Source organism: Lineus longissimus, chromosome 4 (genome assembly GCF_910592395.1).
Source record: "Lineus longissimus chromosome 4, tnLinLong1.2, whole genome shotgun sequence".
NCBI lineage: Eukaryota > Metazoa > Nemertea > Pilidiophora > Heteronemertea > Lineidae > Lineus > Lineus longissimus.
In genome coordinates this window covers 4279029-4306711 of record NC_088311.1, presented here as the reverse complement: position 1 = coordinate 4306711, position 27683 = coordinate 4279029, and the positions used below count along the sequence as shown (strand labels likewise).

Here is a 27683-nt window from a genome sequence, read left to right as displayed (position 1 = left end):
GGGGCTTTTCGCCGCGGTTGCCATAGTCCAGTGCATAATGACTACACAACCACTTGGGCTGTTTTTGCCGCGGTTGCGCGCTTATAGACAAATGGCTGGAAACACCCCAAGTCGATGCAAGTGAAGCTCCGAGGTGAAAAATTGTTGAAGTGGTCATATCCCGATCTTCTGGTTGTGACCGCTCCAATGCTCCCAGTACATTTCAGCGGAGTTATCGAAATATTGACAAACATTCTGATATGTTCCAATGAACTTGGGTGGGTGCGTGAATTCTGGAAGTGATTTGAATTTGTGCCAGATTCCCTGTCCAGAGCTATGCCAACCCTGTTTTAAGAATATTGATGCATGATGCATGATGTATGATATTGTCAGTTATTTTTGATTGAAGTTGGTTTTTTTCATGGTAAATGAAACAAAACATATTCACACAGAAGTGATAATAAAAATTACGGAAAGAAAATTAAAATAAGTGACAGCAGCATGATTCGAACCGGGGACTCTGGTTTGTTAGGCCAATGCCATATCCACTAGGACACGGGAGCTTCTTGGTTACGTTGGACATAAGTGGACCTTTCATGAGGACCGAAGATGATTATGAATGACAAATATGCATGTGATCCGATCACAAAGCCATATTACCTTAGTGACTGGTTCTTTAGATACATATTGGTCTTTTTCATCATTGATTCATTAAAAAAGTTGATGTGATTCTGCGAAAATTAGTGTAATTTATCTGATTACATCGAAAATCACGATTCGTTCCGTAAATTAGCTCCAACGTTTCAATACATGTACATGTATTAGTAATTTGGTCATGCTACTCTCAACGGAAATCGAATATGTGGTGAATGAATCATGTTTAAGTATATCTATTACAACAACGGAGGTACTATTACTTGTAAATAGCACCTTCTCCAAGAAGGTTCAACGTAAATCACGAAATTGCAAAGCAATGGAACACTGGTTCATCATCGTGTCTTTTGTTCTCAACTTATCGTTGTTTCCAGTTGGAGCTGGTAAGTGCACACTACATTATTTACTAATAAAAATTAAGATGTAGGCTAACAATTTTGAGAAAGCCCTGAAATCAGCCTGTGGGACATCAGTTGGATAATGCGTTGGTTTTAGAATTATAGTGCTGTCACTTTAAAGGACATCTGACATTACGTGTAGTTTCATAAAAGGTAAAAAGAGATAGACGCATGAACACGTTTTATTGAAGGTCTAGTGATCGATAGGCGTAGAATACGTGCTTTTCCAGGGAGCCAACTCACGCATCGTCAGCTGTAATCCCTTAATGCATGAATAAATTGAGAATACATTTTCAAGGGTTGCAGGTGATACAATGTGTGAACTGAATACTGAAGTGTGTAGATTGCCGCCGCACCTTCATGGACACTTGGTAAAAAAATTATCTTTCGTCAGGGGATCTACAAACAGTATTTCACTCCTCTATTCTCTTGCAGCTCCGACCTATGATTACACATCCGAAGATCTTCCAGAATTGTGGAAAGTAGGACACATGTATATCGGGATAGATTACGTTACAACGACAACAGCAAAGGTCTCATGGAGCAGACTAGCGGGAAACTTCGAATTTTACAGAATCCAAATAACGCCGATGGGAAGTGGGGCAAAGGTGCACCCAAGCATCATAGCATCCATATCTCCCGACCTCGACGTTTCTATCACGAAGCTTATACCCGGTTATTGGTATGTGGTGGAAGTTATGGTCGTGAGGGGGGCTCATGAAAGCTTGGTGACATCGACAGGATTCTACGCCAGTAAGTAGGCCTACAGGCTCAACGCACACGGGAGAAAAGAAAGCGAAGGCGATCAAAGGTTTCAGCTGTAGAATTTTGTTTTCTTGCAACTCGCAGGCCGGCGAGATGTTTATTATTGCTGTTCGTACGTGTCGCTACAAAATCAAAAAGTCAACAGAAGGGGTAACAGTCTTACCCACTCTTACATATAATATTCTGTTGGTACTGATATTGCTCACGATTGCACTACCATCCATTTGGTAGGTCCATGGCTTGGCGAATAACCCAATCTTTTTTCTTCTATAAAATTTCAAAGGCAACTATTATATATATGAAATACCTTCAGGGCCACAGTCCGTTGACCCGGCGACAATAAACTTTAGAAGGATCACAGCAACAAGTGCGGACATAAGCTGGAAACCGGTGACTGGCAACTTGGACTACTATGTTGTGGAGACGAGCCAAGAGGCAGCAATCACAGGTTCCATTGGGAGGAAGAAAGTAGTACGGACCTCGCGGGCGACTCTGAAAGGGCTGGTCCCCGGAATCGCGTATACAGTCACCATTACCACGAAAGTTGGCTCGACAAAAAGCAAAACATGCAGAAAAACATTCTCGACGAAGTTGCCAAGTACATGTAAGTGTACGTGCAAATAGGTTTTCTCTCGGTCGTTTTATAGTAAGTCCGTATGCTCATAGATATGCGTAATGTGCTAAATAAAGCTTTTTTAAAATTTGATTGAAATTCAACGTAATACGTATCCTCACGCTTTTAAAATCTGAATCCTCATTTCTACCTTTAGTGCCACCAGAACCAACCCACATCTCAGAGATATTGAAAACCTCAACTACATGTACGGTAATCAACAGGCCAGCCTCAGTGCGTCATAACATCACAATTAAACCACGTGATAAGACAACCAAGCCACGAACCATTTCATCGTACACGATACCACCGACAGTAAAGTGGCCGAATATTGTAAATCGAACAGGTAAGCTGCATCACTTTATAGCGAGGCGGAGCAACGGTGACTCCGACTATAGATGGGGACCAAATTGCTGACTCCATGAAGAGTAATTAAGCTTCTTTTGAAATCGGATGCCTTGATCAACAGTTTTTATAAATCTGTCCACGAATAAGCAATGATTTATTTGTCAATCTTGATTACATGTTTGTTTTACTGTTGCTCGGGCTCTTAATTGTTCCGCATCTTACCTTCCAGGAATAGTTCCAGCATCTTCGGAGCCACACTCGGGTTACAATATTATCATTTCTGTAACCGTTGTTGTGGTACTAATGGCAGTAGGTGTTTCTCTTGTCATCGGTTTAGTGTTAAGACAGAATGGCGCTGCCTGCTGGACAAGCAAAGGTAGGAGTTATCAGTAAATTAAAAGTCCGCACTATTGCTTTGAAATTAGAATAATGATCGAAGGGCGTCACGGTGCAAAGTAGTGTCATGTCCTACCCTCAAAAGACGCCAACCACGGCAGCGGGTGAATTTTACTAATCAAAACTCAATTGGGCCTAACGCAGTGTTGCCGTGGCATATCATCTCGTATTTTTGCCTTGCAGGAAACGCTGGTGAAGATTGCGGGGCCACAATGAGTAACCCAACGTATGAAAATTGTCAGCATCTTTCTTCAGTGATCTACGACGATTTACCCGGAACGATATAGCAACTACCCTCAAATTGGCCAAGCAAGAATGAAAGTACATGTATTCGTCTGTGGACTTTCCGGGGCGGCTAGCCACTTGTTTGTCTATACCAACATCTTAACGTGGGTCTATGTTGGAAACCTACCGTGTCATGTAAAAATATTTATTACAGACATTTTAGTGCTAAACAATAAAAAAAGCATGTTCAACAATTGTTTTTTTTCGGTTGATATATAAGTGTTTGTTCCGTTTCTACATAGGTATGTTTAAGATAATCAGTTACACGTTATCATCAACGATAGGAGAATGTGGACATCATGTTCATCTTGTTATTGACATTTTGTTCTAAATGGGATTAAAAAATTTCATTATGGATTAGACAACAGATATTTTCATAGTTATTTTTCCACTTTGTGCCTGCCACAACATATATCATATCTGGTACTTGACCAATTGAGATTAGCCAAGAGATCACCATGGAAGTGGAGCACCGAGTCATGTTCAGACGCATGCGCAATCATCGAATTAATTAATCAGCACTTCGGACAGTCTGGATCTTTCTACACGGCTACCGCAGACAGCGGACATGGTGGCCCTTCGCGCTCTGTCGTTTGCCCTGGTTGTGTTAGTCACCAGTGGTTACGTGGGTAAGTACTCAGGCTAAGGCATCGGGGGCTACCTATGACAGACTGTAAAATCAAATATTACTATAGATCATGAGAGAATATGATTTTCAGAGCATTTTCGTTCCAAATCACTCTGGTTGACAAATGCCTCTAATCCCTTTCGTTAACTCACCACTGTCCCAAAAACCCGTTCATGTGAAGACAGTGAGCATGAAAAAACGTCCGAAAAAAATCCATTTTATAAATTGAATATGTTTCTAATGTACATAGAAATAGAAAGTGTTCGAATTTCTTGCATATCGGGGATTAGTAGAATGGACCTTTACCGAGATTGACGTTCAACATTTGAACCGATTAAGACATCTTAACACAGGGAGTCGGACTTTCCAAGCTCTTTTATTCACCTCCTACATGTATAACAAAAATTAAAATTGTAGTCTGTTTTATAGTAGTAGGCCTCTGATGATGAAAGCCCTACTACTACAGTGTATCATAAACATAAGATAAAATCCATCTTCTTATCAAAGTGACTTTGTATCAGTCCTATAGATCTTCCGCCACCCCGTATATTTAGACACACACAAACGATCCACAGGCTTTTGAAAACTCCCCATCTAAATGGAAGTATTGTCACTGAGAGAACGTTTGAATTCTCCTTTCTTATGTCATACAATCACGGGGACTCAGAAATTGGTAAATCTGTTATCAATTTTATCATAGCCTGTCTCAATAAAAGAGCACTCAAGAATCCTACCTAATAATTCTAGTTCTCAAAAATTCTACCCGGTATTCTAGTTAGTCACAGGATAGATCGATTCTTTCTGACTAGGCCTACTGGTACTAGATAGTATTTAACAATATTATTGTAAATTATTGTATGGCTTCCCTTGGAGTAAATAGAACGTTCTATCTACTCCAACGTTCTGTTCACTCCAAGAGCTTCCGAACAATTTCACCGGTCTCCGTCTTGTACATTCATGTAACGTTAATTTGTGTATCATTGTGTGTTCTACTGTGCACTGTCTATCTTGTTAGATTGAGCAATAAAATTACTACTACTACTACTACTACTACCATGTCGTTTGATACTTCTTAGTATCGATTCGCGGTCAGTGCATATGTTTATCACTGGATTAATGTATACACAAGACACTTGTCAGTTGAATTTTAATGGGCTAATGACCAAAGGTGTTAAAGTGATGATAACCTGCCATTGATCTGGCGTGTTGACATTTGATAACACCAAGTATGGATACATACTTGATAATACGATGAGTGCACTGGTGCTAGATTTTAATCACAATTAAATTTGATCTCGTAGAGGGACATTTCAGATGTTGATCAGTGACATCGCAAATCTCAAAATCGCATGGATTCGCAGCGCAGAAAGTGATGATGTTCAGTGCAATTTGCAAATTTTATTTCAAGGTCAGGTGGACCCTCCCCATCTTAATATGTTGAAGACTTTGTGCAAAAGCGTCCTCCTTCTCCAAACACGTCCCCGTTCTATTCGTTTTGCACATTTTTGTTTGACATTGTAGTTTAAGAAAACAGGGCTATCATCCGCTTTAAGCAATGCTGTAGCGTAGATAATGATATAGATAGAATTTACTTGCCGGATTTTTTGCACTGGCTGCTGTGATAACATAGCTGTACTCATTTCATGTTTATATTTATATTCATGGCTAATTTATGGCATGTTTATTTCTTATTTTACATGAAAAATGTGTGATAAAATACGAACATTGCCTTCAGAAGGACCTCCTTTATTGCAAATGACGTGGTTGATTTATATTTTTTATTCGTAATTTCAGCGGGTGAGACATTCACATCACCAAACTACCCGTCCGTGTATCCACCTGGCAGCAAGGTGGCGAAAAGCTTCAAGTTCGGTACTGGTCTTCGTCCTCGGGTCGCTCTGAAAACGTTGTCCTTAACTGAAAGAGATAGCGTCACAATCGCCGAAGGGGCTGCCAATGGCATTGATTGCAAAGGTTTGGAATTAAAACGATACTCATGGTTTTATCAACCAAAGCAAGACACAGTGTTTAGTGCAGGTTTGGAGGTATGCATCGCCTTCGATGGTACGAACGGAAATGGTAAAGGATTTGAGTTCCTTATAGAAGGTATGTACATGTAAATCTTATTTCTACGTCCTTACATTTGAACAGTGGAACCTCGGTAACACGACCACTCATGGGACCTATGTTGAATGGTCGCGTCACCGGGGTGGTCGTGTAAGTGAAGTTGAAAATCCGGGGACAAATTGCATGATTAAGTTTTCCCGCCAAAATTAATTCTGAAAAATTTTCAAAGCCAATTTTTTTGGGGCTGATGATGTTTCTTCATTTTGAGCCGGGGGCCTTGTTATGGTAACTAGAGAGCAAACCGGGACCGGCGATTGGTCGTCATAGCGGGGTGGTCGCCGACCGGGGTTCCACTGTACATGCATTTTCTTCGAGGACACCACGTCCGACCCAGCATTGACTGGAGGGCCTTCCCGCGGAGGCCTCGAACGGTGGCTGGCCGCGTGTTTGGAAGCAGCACATTATGTTTTTGCAACTGTTGTGTTGGAAAGCAACACAAATTATAAATGTTGTGCAACTGCATTTTCACTTTTCCGATCTTGACCGCAGGAGCTTTGGCATTACTTAAACGGCCATGGAGACGAGCACACAAAATCACCGGAATGTTCCTCAATATACGCCATAAGTTAAATAATTCCCTCGCAAAACGGTCCCTCACCCCTCCATTGTCGTCGACACTTATCGCCAAACAATTCTATATTCATCAAGGAATCCCAATTTGTAATGGAACATATGAAGACGTAGAAGAGAGTGACATCATCAGCCCGAACTACCCATTATACTCTCCCGTTGACAACAACTGCAAGTGGCAAATCATCGTCCCCCCAGGGCAGCACATTTCGTTCAAGGTAATTATGCTGTCGATAGATACACAAAACAACAAATATATGTTCTTTCAGCTACTCAGCTGAATGGTGAGCCGAGGTTATCCCTGCCGCGTGGCATCTGAGTCGTCTGCTGAACTGTTGTCCTTTGGCGGAGCATGTTTCGTAACAGCTGGGACTATTGAAAGTTGAGTCAATGATATATGTACCTCTCTATTTTTCCTTTTTGCCAAGTGACCTGGCCTTCCAGCGGTCATCTTGGAAATCAATGCTAGCTAACAGTTGCGCACAGGAAGAGTTACTAACATTTTATATCACCATGATCACATACTGTAGAAGAGCGCTGGCAAATATCGCGGGAAGTGCAGGCAGTTTCTTCTCGGAATAGTATTTTTTAGGATTGCATTTTATCTCCTGTAGGTGTATTCATTCAACCTTGGAACCAGCTGCAGAAATGCGTACCTCACAATTTCAAATTTAACAGAATATGCAGGTGAAAACTCAAAAAAATTCTGTGAGAAGGATATATTCAATATGGTGATGGACACACTGGGAAACAGCAACGTCGTTTTCTGGTCCCGGAAAGAGGGACTTGGATTCAGGATTCAGTTTACTGGTGAGTTGAACATGAACATTTTTACAATACACGCAGTCGTGTTATACAAGCAATACTTATATCTGTTCCAATCATCTAGGACACCCTGCGAATTTCTGATGCGTTTATATGTTCCTCCACTGTGTAATTCTTACTCAATCCTTTCTGTGCCTAGGAGGCACACAAGGCTTCAATCTGATGGGGAACAATGATGGGGAACACTATGACATAATACACAATTCGTCATTTCTTTGTTGTTCCCATGTCCAAGTCTCAACTTGACAATAGTATTGTAGGGGTCACACAGATGTATTTATCTTCGTGTTTCTCAAGCACCGACAAGGACGATCATGTACAAACGAAAACAATGTTTAAAAAAGATTTTATGAGACATTGCGTCTCATTACAACAACGGATACTTGTAGCAAGATTCCAAAGTTTACCTATATTTATATTATTTGATCAATCCGAAGCTCTTACGAGCATGATTGGCTTCCCAGGAGGATTACAAATCCGCTATTGCCTTTGGTAACGATATATAAGCGCCGATATCATTCTGTTGACTACAGTCTTGGGATGCAAGAAGAGTGACCTACCCGCCAACGCTACATATGGAACACACACCAACCCGCAAGCTCTCTACAACGAAAACTACATTGCCAAGTTCCGCTGCAATGATGGCTACAGGTACAGTAATGACCTGGACGAGTTGGCCTTGACCTGTGCAAGTGACAAGAAATGGCACCAGGTGACCGAGGCACCGAGGCCAACCTGTATTCGTAAGTATCGGGTGCAGAATGCCGGCGTCATCACACATTTTGGACAATATTTGTCGGTTCCTTACACTGAGCATTATCTTGAAAAGAAGACGACGCCGGGAGATAGTGTATTTATATGACTGGAGGTTTGAAAATGAATCATGTTCTTGCTCAACGAGCACAAGTTTTCTATAACCTTTTTCCACTTTCGGTTACTACGTACCAGTTACCTACAGATCTGCGAGAAAAAGTCGGAGAAAACGTGATTTGCTCTGCTCTGGAATGACATCCATTAGACAAGCAGGGAAGCCATGACCATCATTCCGATTTCTTACGACGGTCTTGCGATGAGGTGTGGTCAATACAATTTCTGATCACCACCAGTCGACAAGGAGCTGCATCTGCGTTTTTGAGCATAATACATCGTAATCGGCAAAACTGCTGCTAGCGGAATATTATTCCGTTGAATATTCAGTTACAAAAACGGCCGCAGGATCATCGCATCACCATCGCAAGTTCGCCGCAAGTACATCACAAGCATTTCTAAGTCTCTGGGTAGGTTTTCACCGACTGGGAGTGCGATTTAGCTTGAATCTTACAAATCCGGGACGCGCGCGTTCTCGCAATCGCGCCTTTGACACAATGCAACACAGTTTTCTCATGCATTCTCGCTGGCATACAAATATTGAATGTATTTTTCTCTTCAGAAATCAAGTGTCCCAGGCTTGGCGGACCGCAGTATGGCAGTGTTAAATTTGACAGTGAGGCAATCGGGAGTAAAGCTATCTTCACTTGCGATGAAAATTTCTACCTGGTGGGCGAATCTGTCCGGGTTTGTCAAAAGGAAGGCACTTGGAATGGGACGACACCAGTGTGCCAGTGTAAGCAACAATTTTTACATTCCGAGAACGACATGCTCTTTCGTTAACGACTGAAATAGGAGGCCTTCGTGACCGTTACTCTTTGTGCATATTGAATACAATGCTCCAATCTTGAGGTGGGAATGTTCGCAAGAGCTTTATGTCAATATTGCCTTACACGATTCGCACTTTTTTCAGTTAGTGAAAGCATAGGCTGCCAAGAGATTGGTGACCCCACGTTTGGCCAAGTCATAGGGGATGGATCGACTACCAACTCGGTACTTGCCTTCGAGTGTAACAAGGGCTACACTTTGAACGGGCCCGTTAACATCACCTGTCAGGCTGATGGTATCTGGAGCGGAAGATTACCCACATGTGACGGTGAGCTTCATCAAATTTGAAAAATATCACACATAGGTTTTTGAGAAAGCTGAATCTTCAAAAAATACATTTGTGCCATTTAATTACAGTATAACACAATCCTCCTTTGAGATTGTGGAAACAATACACTTTTGCGGATGGAAAAATGTTCTTTGACCATTTTAGTGGTGAGATGTCCGGCTCTGACAGCCCCCTTGAACGGTGACATTCAAAATGTCGACCGCGAATACCAAGCGGTGGTGACGTACACCTGCAAGAGTGGGTACCGATTGGTCAACAGTACGGATGGGAAGAGGGAGTGTTTGGAAACTGGGTCGTGGAGTGGACCAGAGCTGTTTTGTGAAGGTAGGGGCAAAAACTATAGGTGTAACGTAGTTCGTATATCGCGGACAATATTGCTATTGCTATTTAATGAACAATTTTAGTCTGAGCTTCGATGCCATGTTATAACTTTTTGTAGAATGAACTGCATTAAGAGGTAGGCCTATCAGTATCAGTGGTGTTTTGCCTCCCCACCAATTTTTAAAATGCCTTTTTTCGTTGAATGAACTGCGCTTTGACTCCGTTACACTAAACTGCTAATTCAAGGCCTTACTGTTGGCGATTTTGCTCAATTGTGATGTTCACTTCTTTTTCTCAGTTATCAGGTATTCGTTCCTAATAATCACGTCTTCTTTGCAGTTATCACGTGTCCAATACCAAACGTATATGGCGTCAATGTGACTTATGACAGTCTGATGATTGGCGGTCAAGCGAACATAACGTGTGACAAGGGTCACGAGGCCATAATGACGGTTGACAAGACAGCTGTTTGTTTGCCAACTGGTAAATGGTCTGTAGTCATCTTTGGCTGCCCCAGTAAGTGTCCATTTTTTGTGAAATAGACTTAAGGGTGCATCTACATTTTTTTCATCGAATAACATGCAAAACGCTGATACAGTGCCCGTAAAAATAGTGCACAAAACATGACACCAGAACCACTAATCGGTTGGAGCAATCACCATATCGCAATTTCAACGATCACTGAATTATGCAAAACTATTTTAATTTTCTGCAGGGGTTCGCTGCCCCACTCTTGACAACCTCACTAACGCGGATGCAGATTGGGTGGGTCATGCCTATGGGAACGTCGTAACGGTGGAGTGCAGGCCTGGCTTCTTCTTCGACGAAGATTGGTCGGTCAAACAAAAGGAGGCACGCTGCACAGAAACTAAGGAGTGGAGTGTTAATGTAACACAAGGTTGCCTCTTTGCTCCAGGTAGGATGACCGGCGTGTATTTATTCAGCTTTGCATTAAGGTTTAAGGGACTTAAACTTTACTTGCGAATAATTATGGTCTCTCAGTCTCATTGAGAATACTGAGGAGGCCGATAGAGTTTTGATGCAGGCAATGGCCTGAAATGGTATGGCAGGGATTTAGGTAAAATGACAGAAAATCTAACTAGCCGCTTCTGAAGCGTGTGTCTAAAACAGTACTGGTCAAATTTACCAAATAATCCATATTGTCACTTTATTAGACTCGCACGGATTGTAAAGCTAAACCCGTCTGTGTGATACGAATGTTAGACGTGAGTATGAAGCAAGATTTCAACCTTTTTTTTCAGTACCAACTTCGCCGCCAGTCAAACCCGTAACGACAACGACAACGACTACAGTAACAGTAACATCGATAGCAACACAAACAACAACGACAACACCCACTTCACCCACAACGTCCCCGGAATCAACTTCCACCAGCGCAGCTATAAAGGAAGGCACAACATCTGTACCTTCTACAGAGTGGATTTTAAATACCACTGCTTCTGAAACCACTTCTTCACCTATTAAAGTTGTCACCGTTGAACCCAATTCCACAGCAACCGTAACGAGTGGCCGTTTTTCGACAAGAACGCCAACAACTGACAACTCCCATGAAAGTACTACGGCGGGCGTTACTCCAACTCTTAACTTTACGACCAAGGAACCACGCGCTACTACGACGAAGCAACTGTCGACTGCAGCGACCACTGATATTTCGACGGTCAGCACGGGAAATTCCACACTGAACACAGGTAATGATGATGCATTCCCGTAATATTTATGACTCGTCGAATAATCTAATGACTGTAATGTAGTTCATGCCTGGTTACATCTTTTCTTTCAGAAGGGAATGGTACCAATGCAAAGCAAACTGAAGGTGGAAAAGATAGTAAGTGTTGCGCAGCCAAAGGTTTCAAGTAAAGTTGCAGTATCTTCCAGCACTAAGAAGGAAGGTTTATTTTTTATAAGTGCAGGGATGATTCTTAGAAAACGTGTTGCTCGATTCAGGTTAAGATATATGATCCTGTAGATGCTCAAATATTATACCCAGAGTCTCATCCTGAGATAGGCATCAAGTTGAGACCTACCTATAAACAACGGCTAAAATAATATAAACAACAAGACCATTTATTCATAAAATCTAAGTATTTACGGCTGAGTTTACCGTGTGTTATGTGCATTTTCCTTGCAGAGAGTGGTGAATACATTGGCATTGGCGTTGGCTGTGCGTTACTTGTGATTGTATTGGTCGTGGTTGCCATTTGGTACATTAGGAAATCGTAAGTATATTGGTACGAGTGATGAATTGTGAGGACTTCAGAATCAAGTAAAATAATGGCCGGATACTCCAGTATGACAGTATCAAGTATAAGGTCATTAACCGTCGCGGGACCTCCTAGGCTTGGTATGGCATCTCAGATTATAGCTTGGTTAGTGAAAACGTTACAACTGAGATTTTGATTGTAGAATTTGCAATAAAAACAAATACTCATTTTCTCTTGCGTGTTATAATGTTTGTAACAGTAAATTCAGTTCTACATTTACCGGCGCTTTGAATTACAGTAACGCAGTTCCGAGTGAGAGATTGACGAATGATGGTGGTGCCTTCGAGAATCAACTGTATGACCTGGACTCGGTCAACGTGACCCCAGGGGATAATGAACGGGCTATTGATGCACACCAAGCAAGTTTCAATAATTAAAGAAAAACTAATTCGCCAGTGAAAAAATACAGAGGAAGTAAGATTACGGTGATAATATCCAAGCAGATCGAAGGATTCTCTATACAACTTAACAAAAGGTATAGATTTTGAAAATTAGTATTTCATTCATTCTTCATATTTCGCCTTGAAAAATATCATCAGAAATTAATGGGGCCGGGTGAGTTAAGATTGGTATCTTTGTTAGCTATATAATGTTACAATCATTTAATAAAACATTTCATCACCAAAACATGTTGCTGCTCATTTTATTTATATTGTACAATATTTCCAACTACCTTTCAAAAGTAAATCAGTGGAGGTGAAGAAAATACGTTGATATACCAATCATACCAGTAGGTCAAGTGTATTCCATATATAGATACAGAAAGAACGAAAAACAATACAATTTGCATAAAATCAATTGGAACTTATTCAACTGTGTTGAAAAGCCTACTTAGAATAGGCTAGAGCCAGGTGGACCGGGTTGTTGTTCACAAAGTGACTGAAAGGATACCGAGTTCTACAGGTCTTACAGAACATACGTGTACATGCATTGGCACGTGTACCCAGTCTCCTTACTGCACAGATCAGTTTCTTGGAAATCACTCTCTCATCCTCCTCTCTGTTCATTCGCATACCCCGGTAATCGCCTATATACGCATCGGGTGCCATTCTTCGAGAGGCAGATCTCCCGATATAGGCTTTATTTTGATTCCAAAGGCCGGATTCCATTATGGCTGTTAAAACTGCCACGTCTTTTGCACAAAGAAAGTAAGACTGACACGTTTTATTAAGCCGAACGAATGTTATTCAGTTGATTAGTGATTCACACCAAGGTCGGAAATCGAGATCTGTTACGATGTTCTCTCTATTCCTACTACTAGCATGTTGCTCATGATAACCTGAGCAATGCCATGGGCGTCTGAAAAAAAGACGGGGAAATTGCCATTTGTAATAATTTTTCTGTTAATACCAAAAAATGTGAATGTGTATAACGATTCAGTTCTCTCCAAATAAGCACCCGTAACTGCTACGATGCAACTTGTATACTATAATACTCCCGTTCATCATTTTTTGATAAAGTACAACCAAGTTAAGAAACCTGGACATCAAAGTCATTTGCGACTTTAGATGAGGAGAACCCTCGGCTAGGCTGGATAAGACATCATACCTATACGGTCTGTCTACCTAGCTGGAGTGTCTGTATCAAACAGGCCGAAGGCCAACAATCACAGAAAAAAGGTTTTTGACCTGGGGTTTCAGCCAACAAAAATGCGCACCCGCAAAGATTTTTCAATGAAATTAAAAGCCTCTAACAGAGTGCATATTTGTGTTGGCCGTTAATCCTAAAAATGTTTCTCAAAAGCTCAAAAACCTTTATTTCTGAGAGCGAGAGACCTGGATAAATCTAAGACCGGGAACATCTAACTTGTCGAAACAATACTTACCTGTTGGCCACTGTCTGTAGTGGCTCTTAAAAACTGAAGAAAGAATTAAAAAGGTACAAGGTTAGTATGACATTGCTTTGAATCGCTTCCTTAAATAGGGGTGCTATATGGGGAGCAATACATCACCATCAGTAGCAAAGAAGGAACGAATTTAAACAAGTATTGCATAAAAAGTGCCCAGTTCTTCTGATTCTTTCTCTCATGAAATGTTTTAATGGCTCCGTATTAGTTCCCTGGCTGAGTACGGGTAGGTTTACACGCTGCACACGATTTGACGCAAAATTGCAACTTCATAACGCCTGTAGAGTCTTTGTTATGGCGAGCATGTACTTTATTTTCGAAATTGGTTGAAAAATAGAGAATGTAGCGACTAACATCCAACGACCTCCGGCATGACATGCTTTCGAGTTTTGTATTGTTAATTCGGACGCACCACTGTTGTATTATAGATGCAAACCGCGACTGCGCGGACGCCGATATTCGAGTGCCGGGTAATGAATTCGGCGTAGGTTTCCATTTAGTGCGATTGCTAGGACACACGAATCACAGATTTGTTATCTTATGGCTACACTGCCCCAAAACCGATGATGTGGTACAGGAAAATGATTTTACGTACATTCACTGTGATGCCTGAAACTATTGCAGCGGCTGTAAGCACTACTTTCAATACCCAGATCGTCCTTTTCGAAGAGGCCATAGCCGCCGTCGAGGAAAACGGCGAGTGCTTTTGGTTTGCAGTTACCAGAGTTTACAACGGCGTCTCTAACGGCAATGATGGCGGGCTCAACAATCTCGCTGAAAATTCGATTTAAAAAGACCTTATGGTCAATAAACTTCCGGGTGATTAAGACGCACGCTCAAAGTATTGCCGGTTGTTTCCATTTCTTAAAAAAATACAAGCTTGTGGTACACATACAGTCATGTATATATCTAACTAAAGCAAGATATAAAACAATTGGGAAGGAAATTAGGAGATACTTAGTCTTCATGATAACTAGTAGGAAGATCATTCAGGGCTTTACTTGAAGGTAACTTTGATCAACGTATCCTTTTGAAATTTAAAAGAATACCTTCTTTGGTTAAACTTTTCATGTCATTTATGATGCGAGAAGAGTGAAAAACAACAACAAAGTTTGGCATGGAAATTGCTGACCCTTTTCCTCAGATGAAAATATTCATCTCTCTTAATCAATTTTGAGATGATCTCTTACGTGCAACTTGGGTTCTTGAGGCTCCATGGGCTGATCGAGTTCTCGAGCCAGTCGTTGAGGAAATCAAAGAAGGGCTGACTCTTGTCCCAGCTTGCTTGAAGGCTGGCTTCAATGGCACCCAGGTTGCATCCATCTGCGCACGGGAAACAACGTTATGCATATTTAGATAATAATTTGAGCTCTCCGTTTCTGACTGTTCCCTCTATAGGAAAGCTAAATCAGAGTGAAATGTTTCCTACCATCACCCCCCCCCCCCCCCCCCCCCCATCATTGAACACAAGTCAAGCTTGGACGGTTTTTAGTGTTTGTTGAAGAGTCACAAGTTATATGCAGGAGCAAAGTGGCTATTCTATCTCGTGCGTGGTGAATCGAAGTCTTTTCAAAATGTTACAACGATTATTTGCTATTACTTAAGTCAAACAAAGCGAGCGCCCAATCTCTGCCCCGACCAACCCATGCGCATTGTCTCCCTTTATCAACGCGGTCATGAGGGGTCTGGGTAACTTATACCATAAGCCTACTCACGGTCGCATTTCTGGTTTCCGAATGCACCGATCTTCTCGAAAACGTCCATGCGTACTTCTACACCGCATGCCTCACCACTAAAGACCATATTATCCAGGGTCTTCCAAACTTCAGGATCTAAATTTAAAAAAAGGAAATTAGAATAACTACTGCTTCGGCCCTTCTCATTCGAGAAAATTCGCCTTTGTTCACATCTAAGAAAAATCTATCTTACTTGTCCAATTACCGATAGAACAATTTTATTTTAGCTTGTACGTCTCAGGCAGTCCTAATGATTGAATATCTGGCTATGCGTTTTCCTAATGATTGATTATTGCCTTATTGCCTACAGGCTCAACGCACACGGGAGAAAAGAAAGCGAAGGCGATCAAAGGTTTCAGCTGTAGAATTTTGTTTTCTTGCAACTCGCAGGCCCGCGAGATGTTTATTGTTGCTGTTCGTACGTGTCGCTACAAAATCAAAAAGTCAACAGAAGGGGTAACAGTCTTACCCACTCTTACATATAATATTCTGTTGGTACTGATATTGCTCACGATTGCACTACCATCCATTTGGTAGGTCCATGGCTTGGCGAATAACCCAATCTTTTTTCTTCTATAAAATTTCAAAGGCAACTATTATATATATGAAATACCTTCAGGGCCACAGTCCGTTGACCCGGCGACAATAAACTTTAGAAGGATCACAGCAACAAGTGCGGACATTAGCTGGAAACCGGTGACTGGCAACTTGGACTACTATGTTGTGGAGACGAGCCAAGAGGCAGCAATCACAGGTTCCATTGGGAGGAAGAAAGTAGTACGGACCTCGCGGGCGACTCTGAAAGGGCTGGTCCCCGGAATCGCGTATACAGTCACCATTACCACGAATGTTGGCTCCACAATAAGCAAAACATGCAGAAAAATATTCTCGACGAAGTTGCCAAGTACATGTAAGTGTACGTGCAAATAGGTTTTCTCTCGGTCGTTTTATAGTAAACCCGTATGCTCATAGATATGCGTAATGTGCTAAATAAAGCTTGTTTAAAATTTGATTGAAATTCAACGTAATACGTATCCTCACGCTTTTAAAATTTGAATCCTCATTTCTACCTTTAGTGCCACCAGATCCTACCTACATCTCAGAGATATTGAAAACCTCAACTACATGTACGGTAATCAACAGGCCAGCCCCAGTGCGTCATAACATCACAATTAAACCACGTGATAAGACAACCAAGACGCGAACCATTTCATCGTACACGATACCACCGACAGTAAAGTGGCCGAATATTGTAAATCGAACGGGTAAGCTGCATCACTTTATAGCGAGGCCGAGCAACGGTGACTCCGACTAGATGGGGACCAAATTGCTGACTGCATGAAGAGTAATTAAGCTTCTTTTGAAATCGGATGCCTTGATCAACAGTTTTTAAAAATCTGTCCACGAATAAGCAATGATTTATTTGTCAATCTTGATTACATGTTTGTTTACTGTTACTCGGGTTCTTAATATTTCCGCATCTTACCTTCCAGGAATTGTTCCAGCATCTTCGGAGCCACACTCGGGTTACAATATTATCATTTCTGTAATCGTTGTTGTGGTACTAATGGCAGTAGGTGTTTCTCTTGTCATCGGTTTAGTGTTAAGACAGAATGGCGCTGCCTGCTCGACAAGCAAAGGTAGGAATTATCAGTAAATTAACAAGTCCGGACTATTGTTTTGAAATTAGAATAATGATCGAAGGGCCTCAGTGCAGAGTAGTATCATGTCCTACCCTCAAAAGGCGCCAACCACGTCAGCGGGTGAATTTTACTTATCAAAACTCAATTGGGCCTAACGCAGTGTTGCCGTGGCATATCATCTCGTATTTTTGTCCTTGCAGGAAACGCTGGTGAAGATTGCGGGGCCACAATGAGTAACCCAACGTATGAAAATTGTCAGCATCTTTCTTCAGTGATCTACGACGATTTACCCGGAACGATATAGCAACTACCCTCAAATTGGCCAAGCAAGAATGAAAGTACATGTATTCGTCTGTGGACTTTCCGGGGCGGCTAGCCTCATGTTTGTCTATACCAACATCTTAACGTGGGTCGATGTTGGAAACCTACCGTGTCATGTAAAAATATTTATTACAGACATTTTAGTGCTAAACAATAAAAATTGTTTGTTTTCGGTTGATATATAAGTGTTTGTAGACATCATGTTCATCTTGTTATTGACATTTTGTTCTAAATGGGATTAACAAATTTCCTTATAGATTAGACAACAAATATTTTCATAGTTATTTTTCCACTTTGTGCCTGCCACAACATATATCATATCTGGTACTTGACCAATTGAGATTAGCCAAGAGATCACCATGGAAGTGGAGCACCGAGTCATGTTCAGACGCATGCGCAATCATCGAATTAATTAATCAGCACTTCGGACAGTCTGGATCTTTCTACACGGCTACCGCAGACAGCGGACATGGTGGCCCTTCGCGCTCTGTCGTTTGCCCTGGTTGTGTTAGTCACCAGTGGTTACGTGGGTAAGTACTCAGGCTAAGGCATCGGGGGCTACCTATGACAGACTGTAAAATCAAATATTACTATAGATCATGAGAGAATATGATTTTCAGAGCATTTACGTTCCAAATCACTCTGGTTGACACATGCCTCTAATCCCTTTCGTTAACTCACCACTGTCCCAAAAACCCGTTCATGTGAAGACAGTGAGCATGAAAAAACGTCCGAAAAAATCCATTTTATAAATTGAATATGTTTCTAATGTACATAGAAATAGAAAGTGTTCGAATTTCTTGCATATCGGGGATTAGTAGAATGGACCTTTACCGAGATTGACGTTCAACATTTGAACCGATTAAGACATCTTAACACAGGGAGTCGGACTTTCCAAGCTCTTTTATTCACCTCCTACATGTATAACAAAAATTAAAATTGTAGTCTGTTTTATAGTAGTAGGCCTCTGATGATGAAAGCCCTACTACTACAGTGTATCATAAACATAAGATAAAATCCATCTTCTAATCAAAGTGACTTTGTATCAGTCCTATAGATCTTCCGCCACCCCGTATATTTAGACACACACAAACGATCCACAGGCTTTTGAAAACTCCCCATCTAAATGGAAGTATTGTCACTGAGAGAACGTTTGAATTCTCCTTTCTTATGTCATACAATCACGGGGACTCAGAAATTGGTAAATCTGTTATCAATTTTATCATAGCCTGTCTCAATAAAAGAGCACTCAAGAATCCTACCTAATAATTCTAGTTCTCAAAAATTCTACTCGGTATTCTAGTTAGTCACAGGATAGATCGATTCTTTCTGACTAGGCCTACTGGTACTAGATAGTATTTAACAATATTATTGTAAATTATTGTATGGCTTCCCTTGGAGTAAATAGAACGTTCTATCTACTCCAACGTTCTGTTCACTCCAAGAGCTTCCGAACAATTTCACCGGTCTCCGTCTTGTACATTCATGTAACGTTAATTTGTGTATCATTGTGTGTTCTACTGTTGCATTGTCTATCTTGTTAGATTGAGCAATAAAATTACTACTACTACTACTACTACTACCATGTCGTTTGATACTTCTTAGTATCGATTCGCGGTCAGTGCATATGTTTATCACTGGATTAATGTATACACAAGACACTTGTCAGTTGAATTTTAATGGGCTAATGACCAAAGGTGTTAAAGTGATGATAACCTGCCATTGATCTGGCGTGTTGACATTTGATAACACCAAGTATGGATACATACTTGATAATACGATGAGTGCACTGGTGCTAGATTTTAATCACCATTAAATTTGATCTCGTAGAGGGACATTTCAGATGTTGATCAGTGACATCGCAAATCTCAAAATCGCATGGATTCGCAGCGCAGAAAGTGATGATGTCCAGTGCAATTTGCAAATTTTATGTCAAGGTCAGGTGGACCCTCCCCATCTTAATATGTTGAAGACTTTGTGCAAAAGCGTCCTCCTTCTCCAAACACGTCCCCGTTCTATTCGTTTTGCACATTTTTGTTTGACATTGTAGTTTAAGAAAACAGGGCTATCATCCGCTTTAAGCAATGCTGTAGCGTAGATAATGATATAGATAGAATTTACTTGCCGGATTTTTTGCACTGGCTGCTGTGATAACATAGCTGTACTCATTTCATGTTTATATTTATATTCATGGCTAATTTATGGCATGTTTATTTCTTATTTTACATGAAAAATGTGTAATAAAATGCGAACATTGCCTTCAGAAGGACCTCCTTTATTGCAAATGACGTGGTTGATTTATCTTTTTTATTCGTAATTTCAGCGGGTGAGACATTCACATCACCAAACTACCCGTCCGTGTATCCACCTGGCAGCAAGATGGCGAAAAGCTTCAAGTTCGGTACTGGTCTTCGTCCTCGGGTCGCTCTGAAAACGTTGTCCTTAACTGAAAGAGATAGCGTCACAATCGCCGAAGGGGCTGCCAATGGCACTGATTGCAAAGGTTGGGAATTAAGACGATACTCAGGGATTTATCAACCAAAGCAAGCCACAGTGTTTAGTCCAGGTTTGGAGGTATGCATCGCCTTCGATGGTACGAACGGAAATGGTAAAGGATTTGAGTTCCTTATAGAAGGTATGTACATGTAAATCTTATTTCTACGTCCTTACATTTGAACAGTGGAACCTCGGTAACACGACCACTCATGGGACCTATGTTGAATGGTCGCGTCACCGGGGTGGTCGTGTTAGTGAAGTTGAAAATCCGGGGACAAAATGCATGATTAAGTTTTCCCGCCAAAATTAATTCTGAAAAATTTTCAAAGCCAATTTTTTTGGGGCTGATGATGTTTCTTCATTTTGAGCCGGGGGCCTTGTTATGGTAATTAGAGAGCAAACCGGTGTAACATCTGTGGTTGTTTCCCATGTGTCAGTGTTTCCAAACAATAGGCAGCTAGAGAGACCATGACTTTTCAATAAGGGGGATACACAGAAAAACTCGTCAATCTATTTTTGAGCGTTCCCAAACAATGAGGGGAAACACTCAAAAACAGAAACACTCAAAAACATTACACCGGGGCCGGCGATTGGTCGTCATAGCGGGGTGGTCGCCGACCGGGGTTCCACTGTACATGTATTTTCTTCGAGGACCCCACGTCCGAGCCAGCATTGACTGGAGGGCCTTCCCGCGGAGGCCTCGAACGGTGGCTGGCCGCGTGTTTGGAAGCAGCACATTATGTTTTTGCAACTGTTGTGTTGGAAAGCAACACAAATTATAAATGTTGTGCAACTGCATTTTCACTTTTCCGATCTTGACCGCAGGAGCTTTGGAATTACTTAAACGGCCATAGAGACGAGCACACAAAATCACCGGAATGTTCCTCAATATACGCCATAAGTTAAAGAATTCCTACGCAAAACGGTCCCTCACCCCTCCATTGTCGTCGACACTTATCGCCAAACAATTCTATATTCATCAAGGAATCCCAATTTGTAATGGAACATATGAAGACGTAGAAGAGAGTGACATCGTCAGCCCGAAGTACCCATTATTCTATCCCGTTGACAACAACTGCAAGTGGCAAGTCATCGTCCCCCCAGGGCAGCACATTTTGTTCAAGGTAATTATGCTGTCGATAGATACACAAAACAACAAATATATGTTCTTTCAGCTGCTCAGCTGAATGGTGAACCGAGGTTATCCCTGCCGCGTGGCATCTGAGTCGTCTGCTGAACTGTTGTCTGTTGGCGGAGCATGTTTCGTAACAGCTGGGGCTATTGAAAGTTGAGTCAATGATATATGTACCTCTCTATTTTTCCTTTTTGCCAAGTGACCTGGCCTTCCAGCGGTCATCTTGGAAATCAATGCTAGCTAACAGTTGCGCACAGGAAGAGTTACTAACATTTTATATCACCATGATCACATACTGTAGAAGAGCGCTGGCAAATATCGCGGGAAGTGCAGGCAGTTTCTTCTCGGAATAGTATTTTTTAGGATTGCATTTTATCTTCTGTAGGTGTATTCATTCGAACTTGGAGCCAGCTGCAGAAAAGCGTACCTCACAATTTCAAATTTAACAGAATATGCAGGTGAAAACTCAAAAAAATTCTGTGAGAAGGATATACTCAATATGGTGATGGACACACTGGGAAACAGCAACGTCGTTTTCTGGTCCCGGAACAGAGCAGTTGGATTCAGGATTCAGTTTACTGGTGAGTTGAACGTGAACATTTTTACAATACGCGGAGTCGTGTTACACAAGCAATAGATATCTGTCCCGATCATCTAGGACACCCTGTGAATTTCTGATGCGTTTATATGTTCCTCCACTGTGTAATTCTTACTCAATCCTTTCTGTGCCTAGGAGGCACACAGGGCTTCAATCTGATGGGGAACAATGATGGGGAACACTATGACATAATACACAATTCGTCATTTCTTTGTTGTTCCCATGTCCAAGTCTAAACTTGACAATAGTATTGTAGGGGTCACACAGATGTATTTATCTTCGTGTTTCTCAAGCACCGACAAGGACGATCATGTACAAACGAAAACAATGTTTAAAAAAGATTTTATGAGACGTTGCGTCTCATTACAACAACGGATACTTGTAGCAAGATTCCAAAGTTTACCTATATTTATATTATTTGATCAATCCGAAGTGCTCACGAGCATGATTGGCTTCCCAGGAGGATTAAAAATCCGCTATTGCCTTTGGTAACGATATATAAGCGCCGATATCATTCTGTTGACTACAGTCTTGGGATGCAAGAAGAGTGACCTACCCGCCAACGCTACATATGGAACACACACCAACCCGCAAGCTCTCTACAACGAAAACTACATTGCCAAGTTCCGCTGCAATGATGGCTACAGGTACAGTAATGGCCTGGACGAGTTGGCCTTGACCTGTGCAAGTGACAAGAAATGGCACCAGGTGACCGAGGCACCGAGGCCAACCTGTATTCGTAAGTATCGGGTGCAGAATGCCGGCGTCATCACACATTTTGGACAATATTTGTCGGTTCCTTACACTGAGCATTATCTTGAAAAGAAGACGACGCCGGGAGATAGTGTATTTATATGACTGGAGGTTTGAAACGCGCAGTCCAAATGAATCATGTTCTTGCTCAACGAGCACAAGTTTTCTAAAACCTTTTTCCACTTTCGGTTACTACGTACCAGTTACCTACAGATCTGCGAGAAAAAGTCGGAGAAAACGTGATTTGCTCTGCTCTGGAATGACATCCATTAGACAAGCAGGGAAGCCATGACCATCATTCCGATTTCTTACGACGGTCTTGCGATGAGGTGTGGTCAATACAATTTCTGATCACCACCAGTCGACAAGGAGCTGCATCTGCGTTTTTGAGCATAATACATCGTAATCGGCAAAACTGCTGCTAGCGGAATATTATTCCGTTGAATATTCAGTTACAAAAACGGCCGCAGGATCATCGCATCACCATCGCAAGTTCGCCGCAAGTACATCACAAGCATTTCTAAGGCTCTGGGTAGGTTTTCACCGACTGGGAGTGCGATTTAGCTTGAATCTTACAAATCCGGGACGCGCGCGTTCTCGCAATCGCGCCTTTGACACAATGCAACACAGTTTTCTCATGCATTCTCGCTGGCATACAAATATTGAATGTATTTTTCTCTTCAGAAATCAAGTGTCCCAGGCTTGGCGGACCGCAGTATGGCAGTGTTAAATTTGACAGTGAGGCAATCGGGAGTAAAGCTATCTTCACTTGCGATGAAAATTTCTACCTGGTGGGCGAATCTGTCCGGGTTTGTCAAAAGGATGGCACTTGGAATGGGACGACACCAGTGTGCCAGTGTAAGCAACAATTTTTACATTCCGAGAACGACATGCTTTTTCGTTAACGACTGAAATAGGAGGCCTTCGTGACCGTTACTCTTTGTGCATATTGAATACAATGCTCCAATCTTGAGGTGGGAATGTTCGCAAGAGCTTTATGTCAATATTGCCTTACACGATTCGCACTTTTTTCAGTTAGTGAAAGCATAGGCTGCCAAGAGATTGGTGACCCCACGTTTGGCCAAGTCATAGGGGATGGATCGACTACCAACTCGGTACTTGCCTTCGAGTGTAACAAGGGCTACACTTTGAACGGGCCCGTTAACATCACCTGTCAGGCTGATGGTATCTGGAGCGGAAGATTACCCACATGTGACGGTGAGCTTCATCAAATTTGAAAAATATCACACATAGGTTTTTGAGAAAGCTGAATCTTCAAAAAATACATTTGTGCCATTTAATTACAGTATAACACAATCCTCCTTTGAGATTGTGGAAACAATACACTTTTGCGGATGGTAAAATGTTCTTTGACCATTTTAGTGGTGAGATGTCCGGCTCTGACATCCCCCTTGAACGGTGACATTCAAAATGTCGACCGCGAATACCAAGCGGTGGTGACGTACACCTGCAAGAGTGGGTACCGATTGGTCAACAGTACGGATGGGAAGAGGGAGTGTTTGGAAACTGGGTCGTGGAGTGGACCAGAGCTGTTTTGTGAAGGTAGGGGCAAAAACTATAGGTGTAACGTAGTTCGTATATCGCGGACAATATTGCTATTTAATGAACAATTTTAGTCTGAGCTTCGATGCCATGTTATAACTTTTTGTAGAATGAACTGCATTAAGAGGTAGGCCTATCAGTATCAGTGGTGTTTTGCCTCCCCACCAATTTTTAGGTACCTCAAAAATGCCTTTTTTCGTGGAATGAACTGCGCTTTGACTCCGTTACACTAAACTGCTAATTCAAGGCCTTACTGTTGGCGATTTTGCTCAATTGTGATGTTCACTTCTTTTTCTCAGTTATCAGGTATTCGTTCCTAATAATCACGTCTTCTTTGCAGTTATCACGTGTCCAATACCAAACGTATATGGCGTCAATGTGACTTATGACAGTCTGATGATTGGCGGTCAAGCGAACATAACGTGTGACAAGGGTCACGAGGCCATAATGACGGTTGACAAGACAGCTGTTTGTTTGCCAACTGGTAAATGGTCTGTAGTCATCTTTGGCTGCCCCAGTAAGTGTCCATTTTTTGTGAAATAGACTTAAGGGTGCATCTACATTTTTTTCATCGAATAACATGAAAACGCTGATACAGTGCCCGTAAAAATAGTGCACAAAACATGACACCAGAACCAATAATCGGTTGGAGCAATCACCATATCGCAATTTCAACGATCACTGAATTATGCAAAACTATTTTCATTTTCTGCAGGGGTTCGCTGCCCCACTCTTGACAACCTCACTAACGCGGATGCAGATTGGGTGGGTCATGCCTATGGGAACGTCGTAACGGTGGAGTGCAGGCCTGGCTTCTTCTTCGACGAAGATTGGTCGGTCAAACAAAAGGAGGCACGCTGCACAGAAACTAAGGAGTGGAGTGTTAATGTAACACAAGGTTGCCTCTTTGCTCCAGGTAGGATGACCGGCGTGTATTTATTCAGCTTTGCATTAAGGTTTAAGGGACTTAAACTTTACTTGCGAATAATTATGGTCTCTCAGTCTCATTGAGAATACTGAGGAGCCCGATAGAGTTTTGATGCAGGCAATGGCCTGAAATGGTATGGCAGGGATTTAGGTAAAATGACAGAAAATCTAACTAGCCGCTTCTGAAGCGTGTGTCTAAAACAGTACTGGTCAAATTTACCAAATAATCCATATTGTCAGTTTAATAGACTCGCACGGATTGTAAAGCTAAACCCGTCTGTGTGATACGAATGTTAGACGTGAGTATGAAGCGAGATTTCAACCTTTTTTTCAGTACCAACTTCGCCGCCAGTCAAACCTGTAACGACAACGACAACGACTACAGTAACAGTAACACCAATAGCAACACAAACAACAACGACAACACCCACTTCACCCACAACGTCCCCGGAATCAACTTCCACCAGCGCAGCTATAAAGGAAGGCACAACATCTGTACCTTCTACAGAGTGGATTTTAAATACCACTGCTTCTGAAACCACTTCTTCACCTATTAAAGTTGTCACCGTTGAACCCAATTCCACAGCAACCGTAACGAGTGGCCGTTTTTCGACAAGAACGCCAACAACTGACAACTCCCATGAAAGTACTACGGCGGGCGTTACTCCAACTCTTAACTTTACGACCAAGGAACAACGCGCTACTACGACGAAGCAACTGTCGACTGCAGCGACCACTGATATTTCGACGGTCAGCACGGGAAATTCCACACTGAACACAGGTAATGATGATGCATTCCCGTAATATTTATGACTCGTCGAATAATCTAATGACTGTAATGTAGTTCATGCCTGGTTACATCTTTTCTTTCAGAAGGGAATGGTACCAATGCAAAGCAAACTGAAGGTGGAAAAGATAGTAAGTGTTGCGCAGCCAAAGGTTTCAAGTAAGGTTGCAGTATCTTCCAGCACTAAAAAGGAAGGTTTATTTTTTATAAGTGCAGGGATGATTCTTTGAAAGCGTGTTGCTCGATTCAGATTAAGATATATGATCCTGTAGATGCTCAAATATTATACCCAGAGTCTCATCCTGAGATAGGTATCAAGTTGAGACTTGCCTATAAACAAAGGCTAAAATAATATAAACAACAAGACCATTTATTCATAAAATCTAAGTATTTACAGCTGAGTTTACCGTGTGTTATGTGCATTTTCGTTGCAGAGAGTGGTGAATACATTGGCATTGGCGTTGGCTGTGCGTTACTTGTGATTGTATTGGTCGTGGTTGCCATTTGGTACATTAGGAAATCGTAAGTATATTGGTACGAGTGATGAATTGTGAGGACTTCAGAATCAAGTAAAATAATGGCCGGATACTCCAGTATGACAGTATCAAGTATAAGGTTATTAACCGTCGCGGGACCTCCTAGGCTTGGTATGGCATCTCAGATTATAGCCTGGTTAGTGAAAACGTTACAACTGAGATTTTGATTGTAGAATTTGCAATAAAAACAAATTACTCATTTTCTCTTTCGTGTTATAATGTTTGTAACAGTAAATTCAGTACTATATTTACCGGCGCTTTGAATTACAGTAACGCAGTTCCGAGTGAGAGATTGACGAATGATAGTGGTGCCTTCGAGAATCAACTGTATGACCTGGACTCGGTCAACGTGACCCCAGGGGATAATGAACGGGCTATTGATGCACACCAAGCAAGTTTCAATAATTAAAGAAAAACTAATTCGCCAGTGAAAAAATACAGAGGAAGTAAGATTGCGGTGATAATATCCAAGCAGATCGAAGGATTCTCTATACAACTTAACAAAAAGTATAGATTTTGAAAATTAGTATTTCATTCATTCTTCATATTTCGCCTTGAAAAATATCACCAGAAATTAATGGGGCCGGGTGAGTTAAGATTGGTATCTTTGTTAGCTGTATAATGTTACAATCATTTAATAAAACATTTCATTACCAAAACATGTTGCTGCTCATTTTATTTATATTGTACAATATTTCCAACTACCTTTCAAAAGTAAATCAGTGGAGGTGAAGAAAATACGTTGATATACCAATCATACCAGAAGGTCAAGTGTATTCCATATATAGATACAGGAAGAACGAAAAACAATACAATTTGCATAAAATCAATTGGAACTTAATCAACTGTGTTGAAAAGCCTACTAGAATAGGCCAGAGCCAGGTGGACCGGGTTGTTGTTCACAAAGTGACTGAAAGGATACCGAGTTCTACAGGTCTTACAGAACATACGTGTACACGCATTGGCACGTGTACCCAGTCTCCTTACTGCACAGATCAATTTCTTGGAAATCACTCTCTCATCCTCCTCTCCGTTCATTTGCATACCCCGGTAATCGCCTATATACGCATCGGGTGCCATTCTTCGAGAGGCAGATCTCCCGATAGGCTTTGTTTTGATTCCAAAGGCCAGATTCCATTATGGCTGTTAAAACTGCCACGTCTTTTG

At 41.6% G+C, this 27683-nt stretch overlaps 4 protein-coding genes across 4 annotated transcripts; 3 read left to right on the top strand and 1 right to left on the bottom strand.

The window, feature by feature from the left end:
• Positions 1–952: 952 nt before the first annotated feature.
• On the top strand, positions 953–3622 carry LOC135485983 (receptor-type tyrosine-protein phosphatase beta-like). Its single transcript, XM_064768421.1, has 6 exons — positions 953–1016; positions 1467–1784; positions 2110–2400; positions 2567–2755; positions 2987–3133; positions 3337–3622. The coding sequence occupies exons 1-6, from the start codon at positions 953–955 to the stop codon at positions 3438–3440; spliced, it is 1113 nt and encodes a 370-aa protein (XP_064624491.1). The 3' UTR covers positions 3441–3622.
• Positions 3623–3953: 331 nt separating this feature from the next.
• Positions 3954–12796, top strand: LOC135486089 (CUB and sushi domain-containing protein 3-like). The gene is made up of 14 exons (XM_064768598.1): positions 3954–4067; positions 5861–6172; positions 6842–6981; positions 7378–7573; positions 8122–8331; positions 9018–9191; positions 9369–9551; positions 9717–9896; positions 10233–10409; positions 10609–10809; positions 11156–11602; positions 11695–11739; positions 12043–12130; positions 12414–12796. The coding sequence occupies exons 1-14, from the start codon at positions 4007–4009 to the stop codon at positions 12550–12552; spliced, it is 2553 nt and encodes an 850-aa protein (XP_064624668.1). The 5' UTR covers positions 3954–4006; the 3' UTR covers positions 12553–12796.
• Positions 12797–13337: 541 nt separating this feature from the next.
• LOC135486091 (uncharacterized) lies at positions 13338–15849 on the bottom strand. Its single transcript, XM_064768600.1, has 5 exons — positions 15737–15849; positions 15212–15344; positions 14617–14795; positions 14001–14033; positions 13338–13474 (listed from the first exon to the last, which is right to left on the bottom strand). Exons 1-5 carry the CDS (start codon positions 15822–15824, stop codon positions 13407–13409), a joined length of 501 nt encoding a protein of 166 aa, XP_064624670.1. The 5' UTR covers positions 15825–15849; the 3' UTR covers positions 13338–13406.
• A 2288-nt stretch (positions 15850–18137) lies between these two features.
• Positions 18138–27154, top strand: LOC135486090 (CUB and sushi domain-containing protein 3-like). Its single transcript, XM_064768599.1, has 14 exons — positions 18138–18251; positions 20045–20356; positions 21202–21341; positions 21738–21933; positions 22480–22689; positions 23388–23561; positions 23739–23921; positions 24087–24266; positions 24607–24783; positions 24982–25182; positions 25528–25974; positions 26067–26111; positions 26415–26502; positions 26787–27154. The coding sequence occupies exons 1-14, from the start codon at positions 18191–18193 to the stop codon at positions 26923–26925; spliced, it is 2553 nt and encodes an 850-aa protein (XP_064624669.1). The 5' UTR covers positions 18138–18190; the 3' UTR covers positions 26926–27154.
• Positions 27155–27683: the final 529 nt, after the last annotated feature.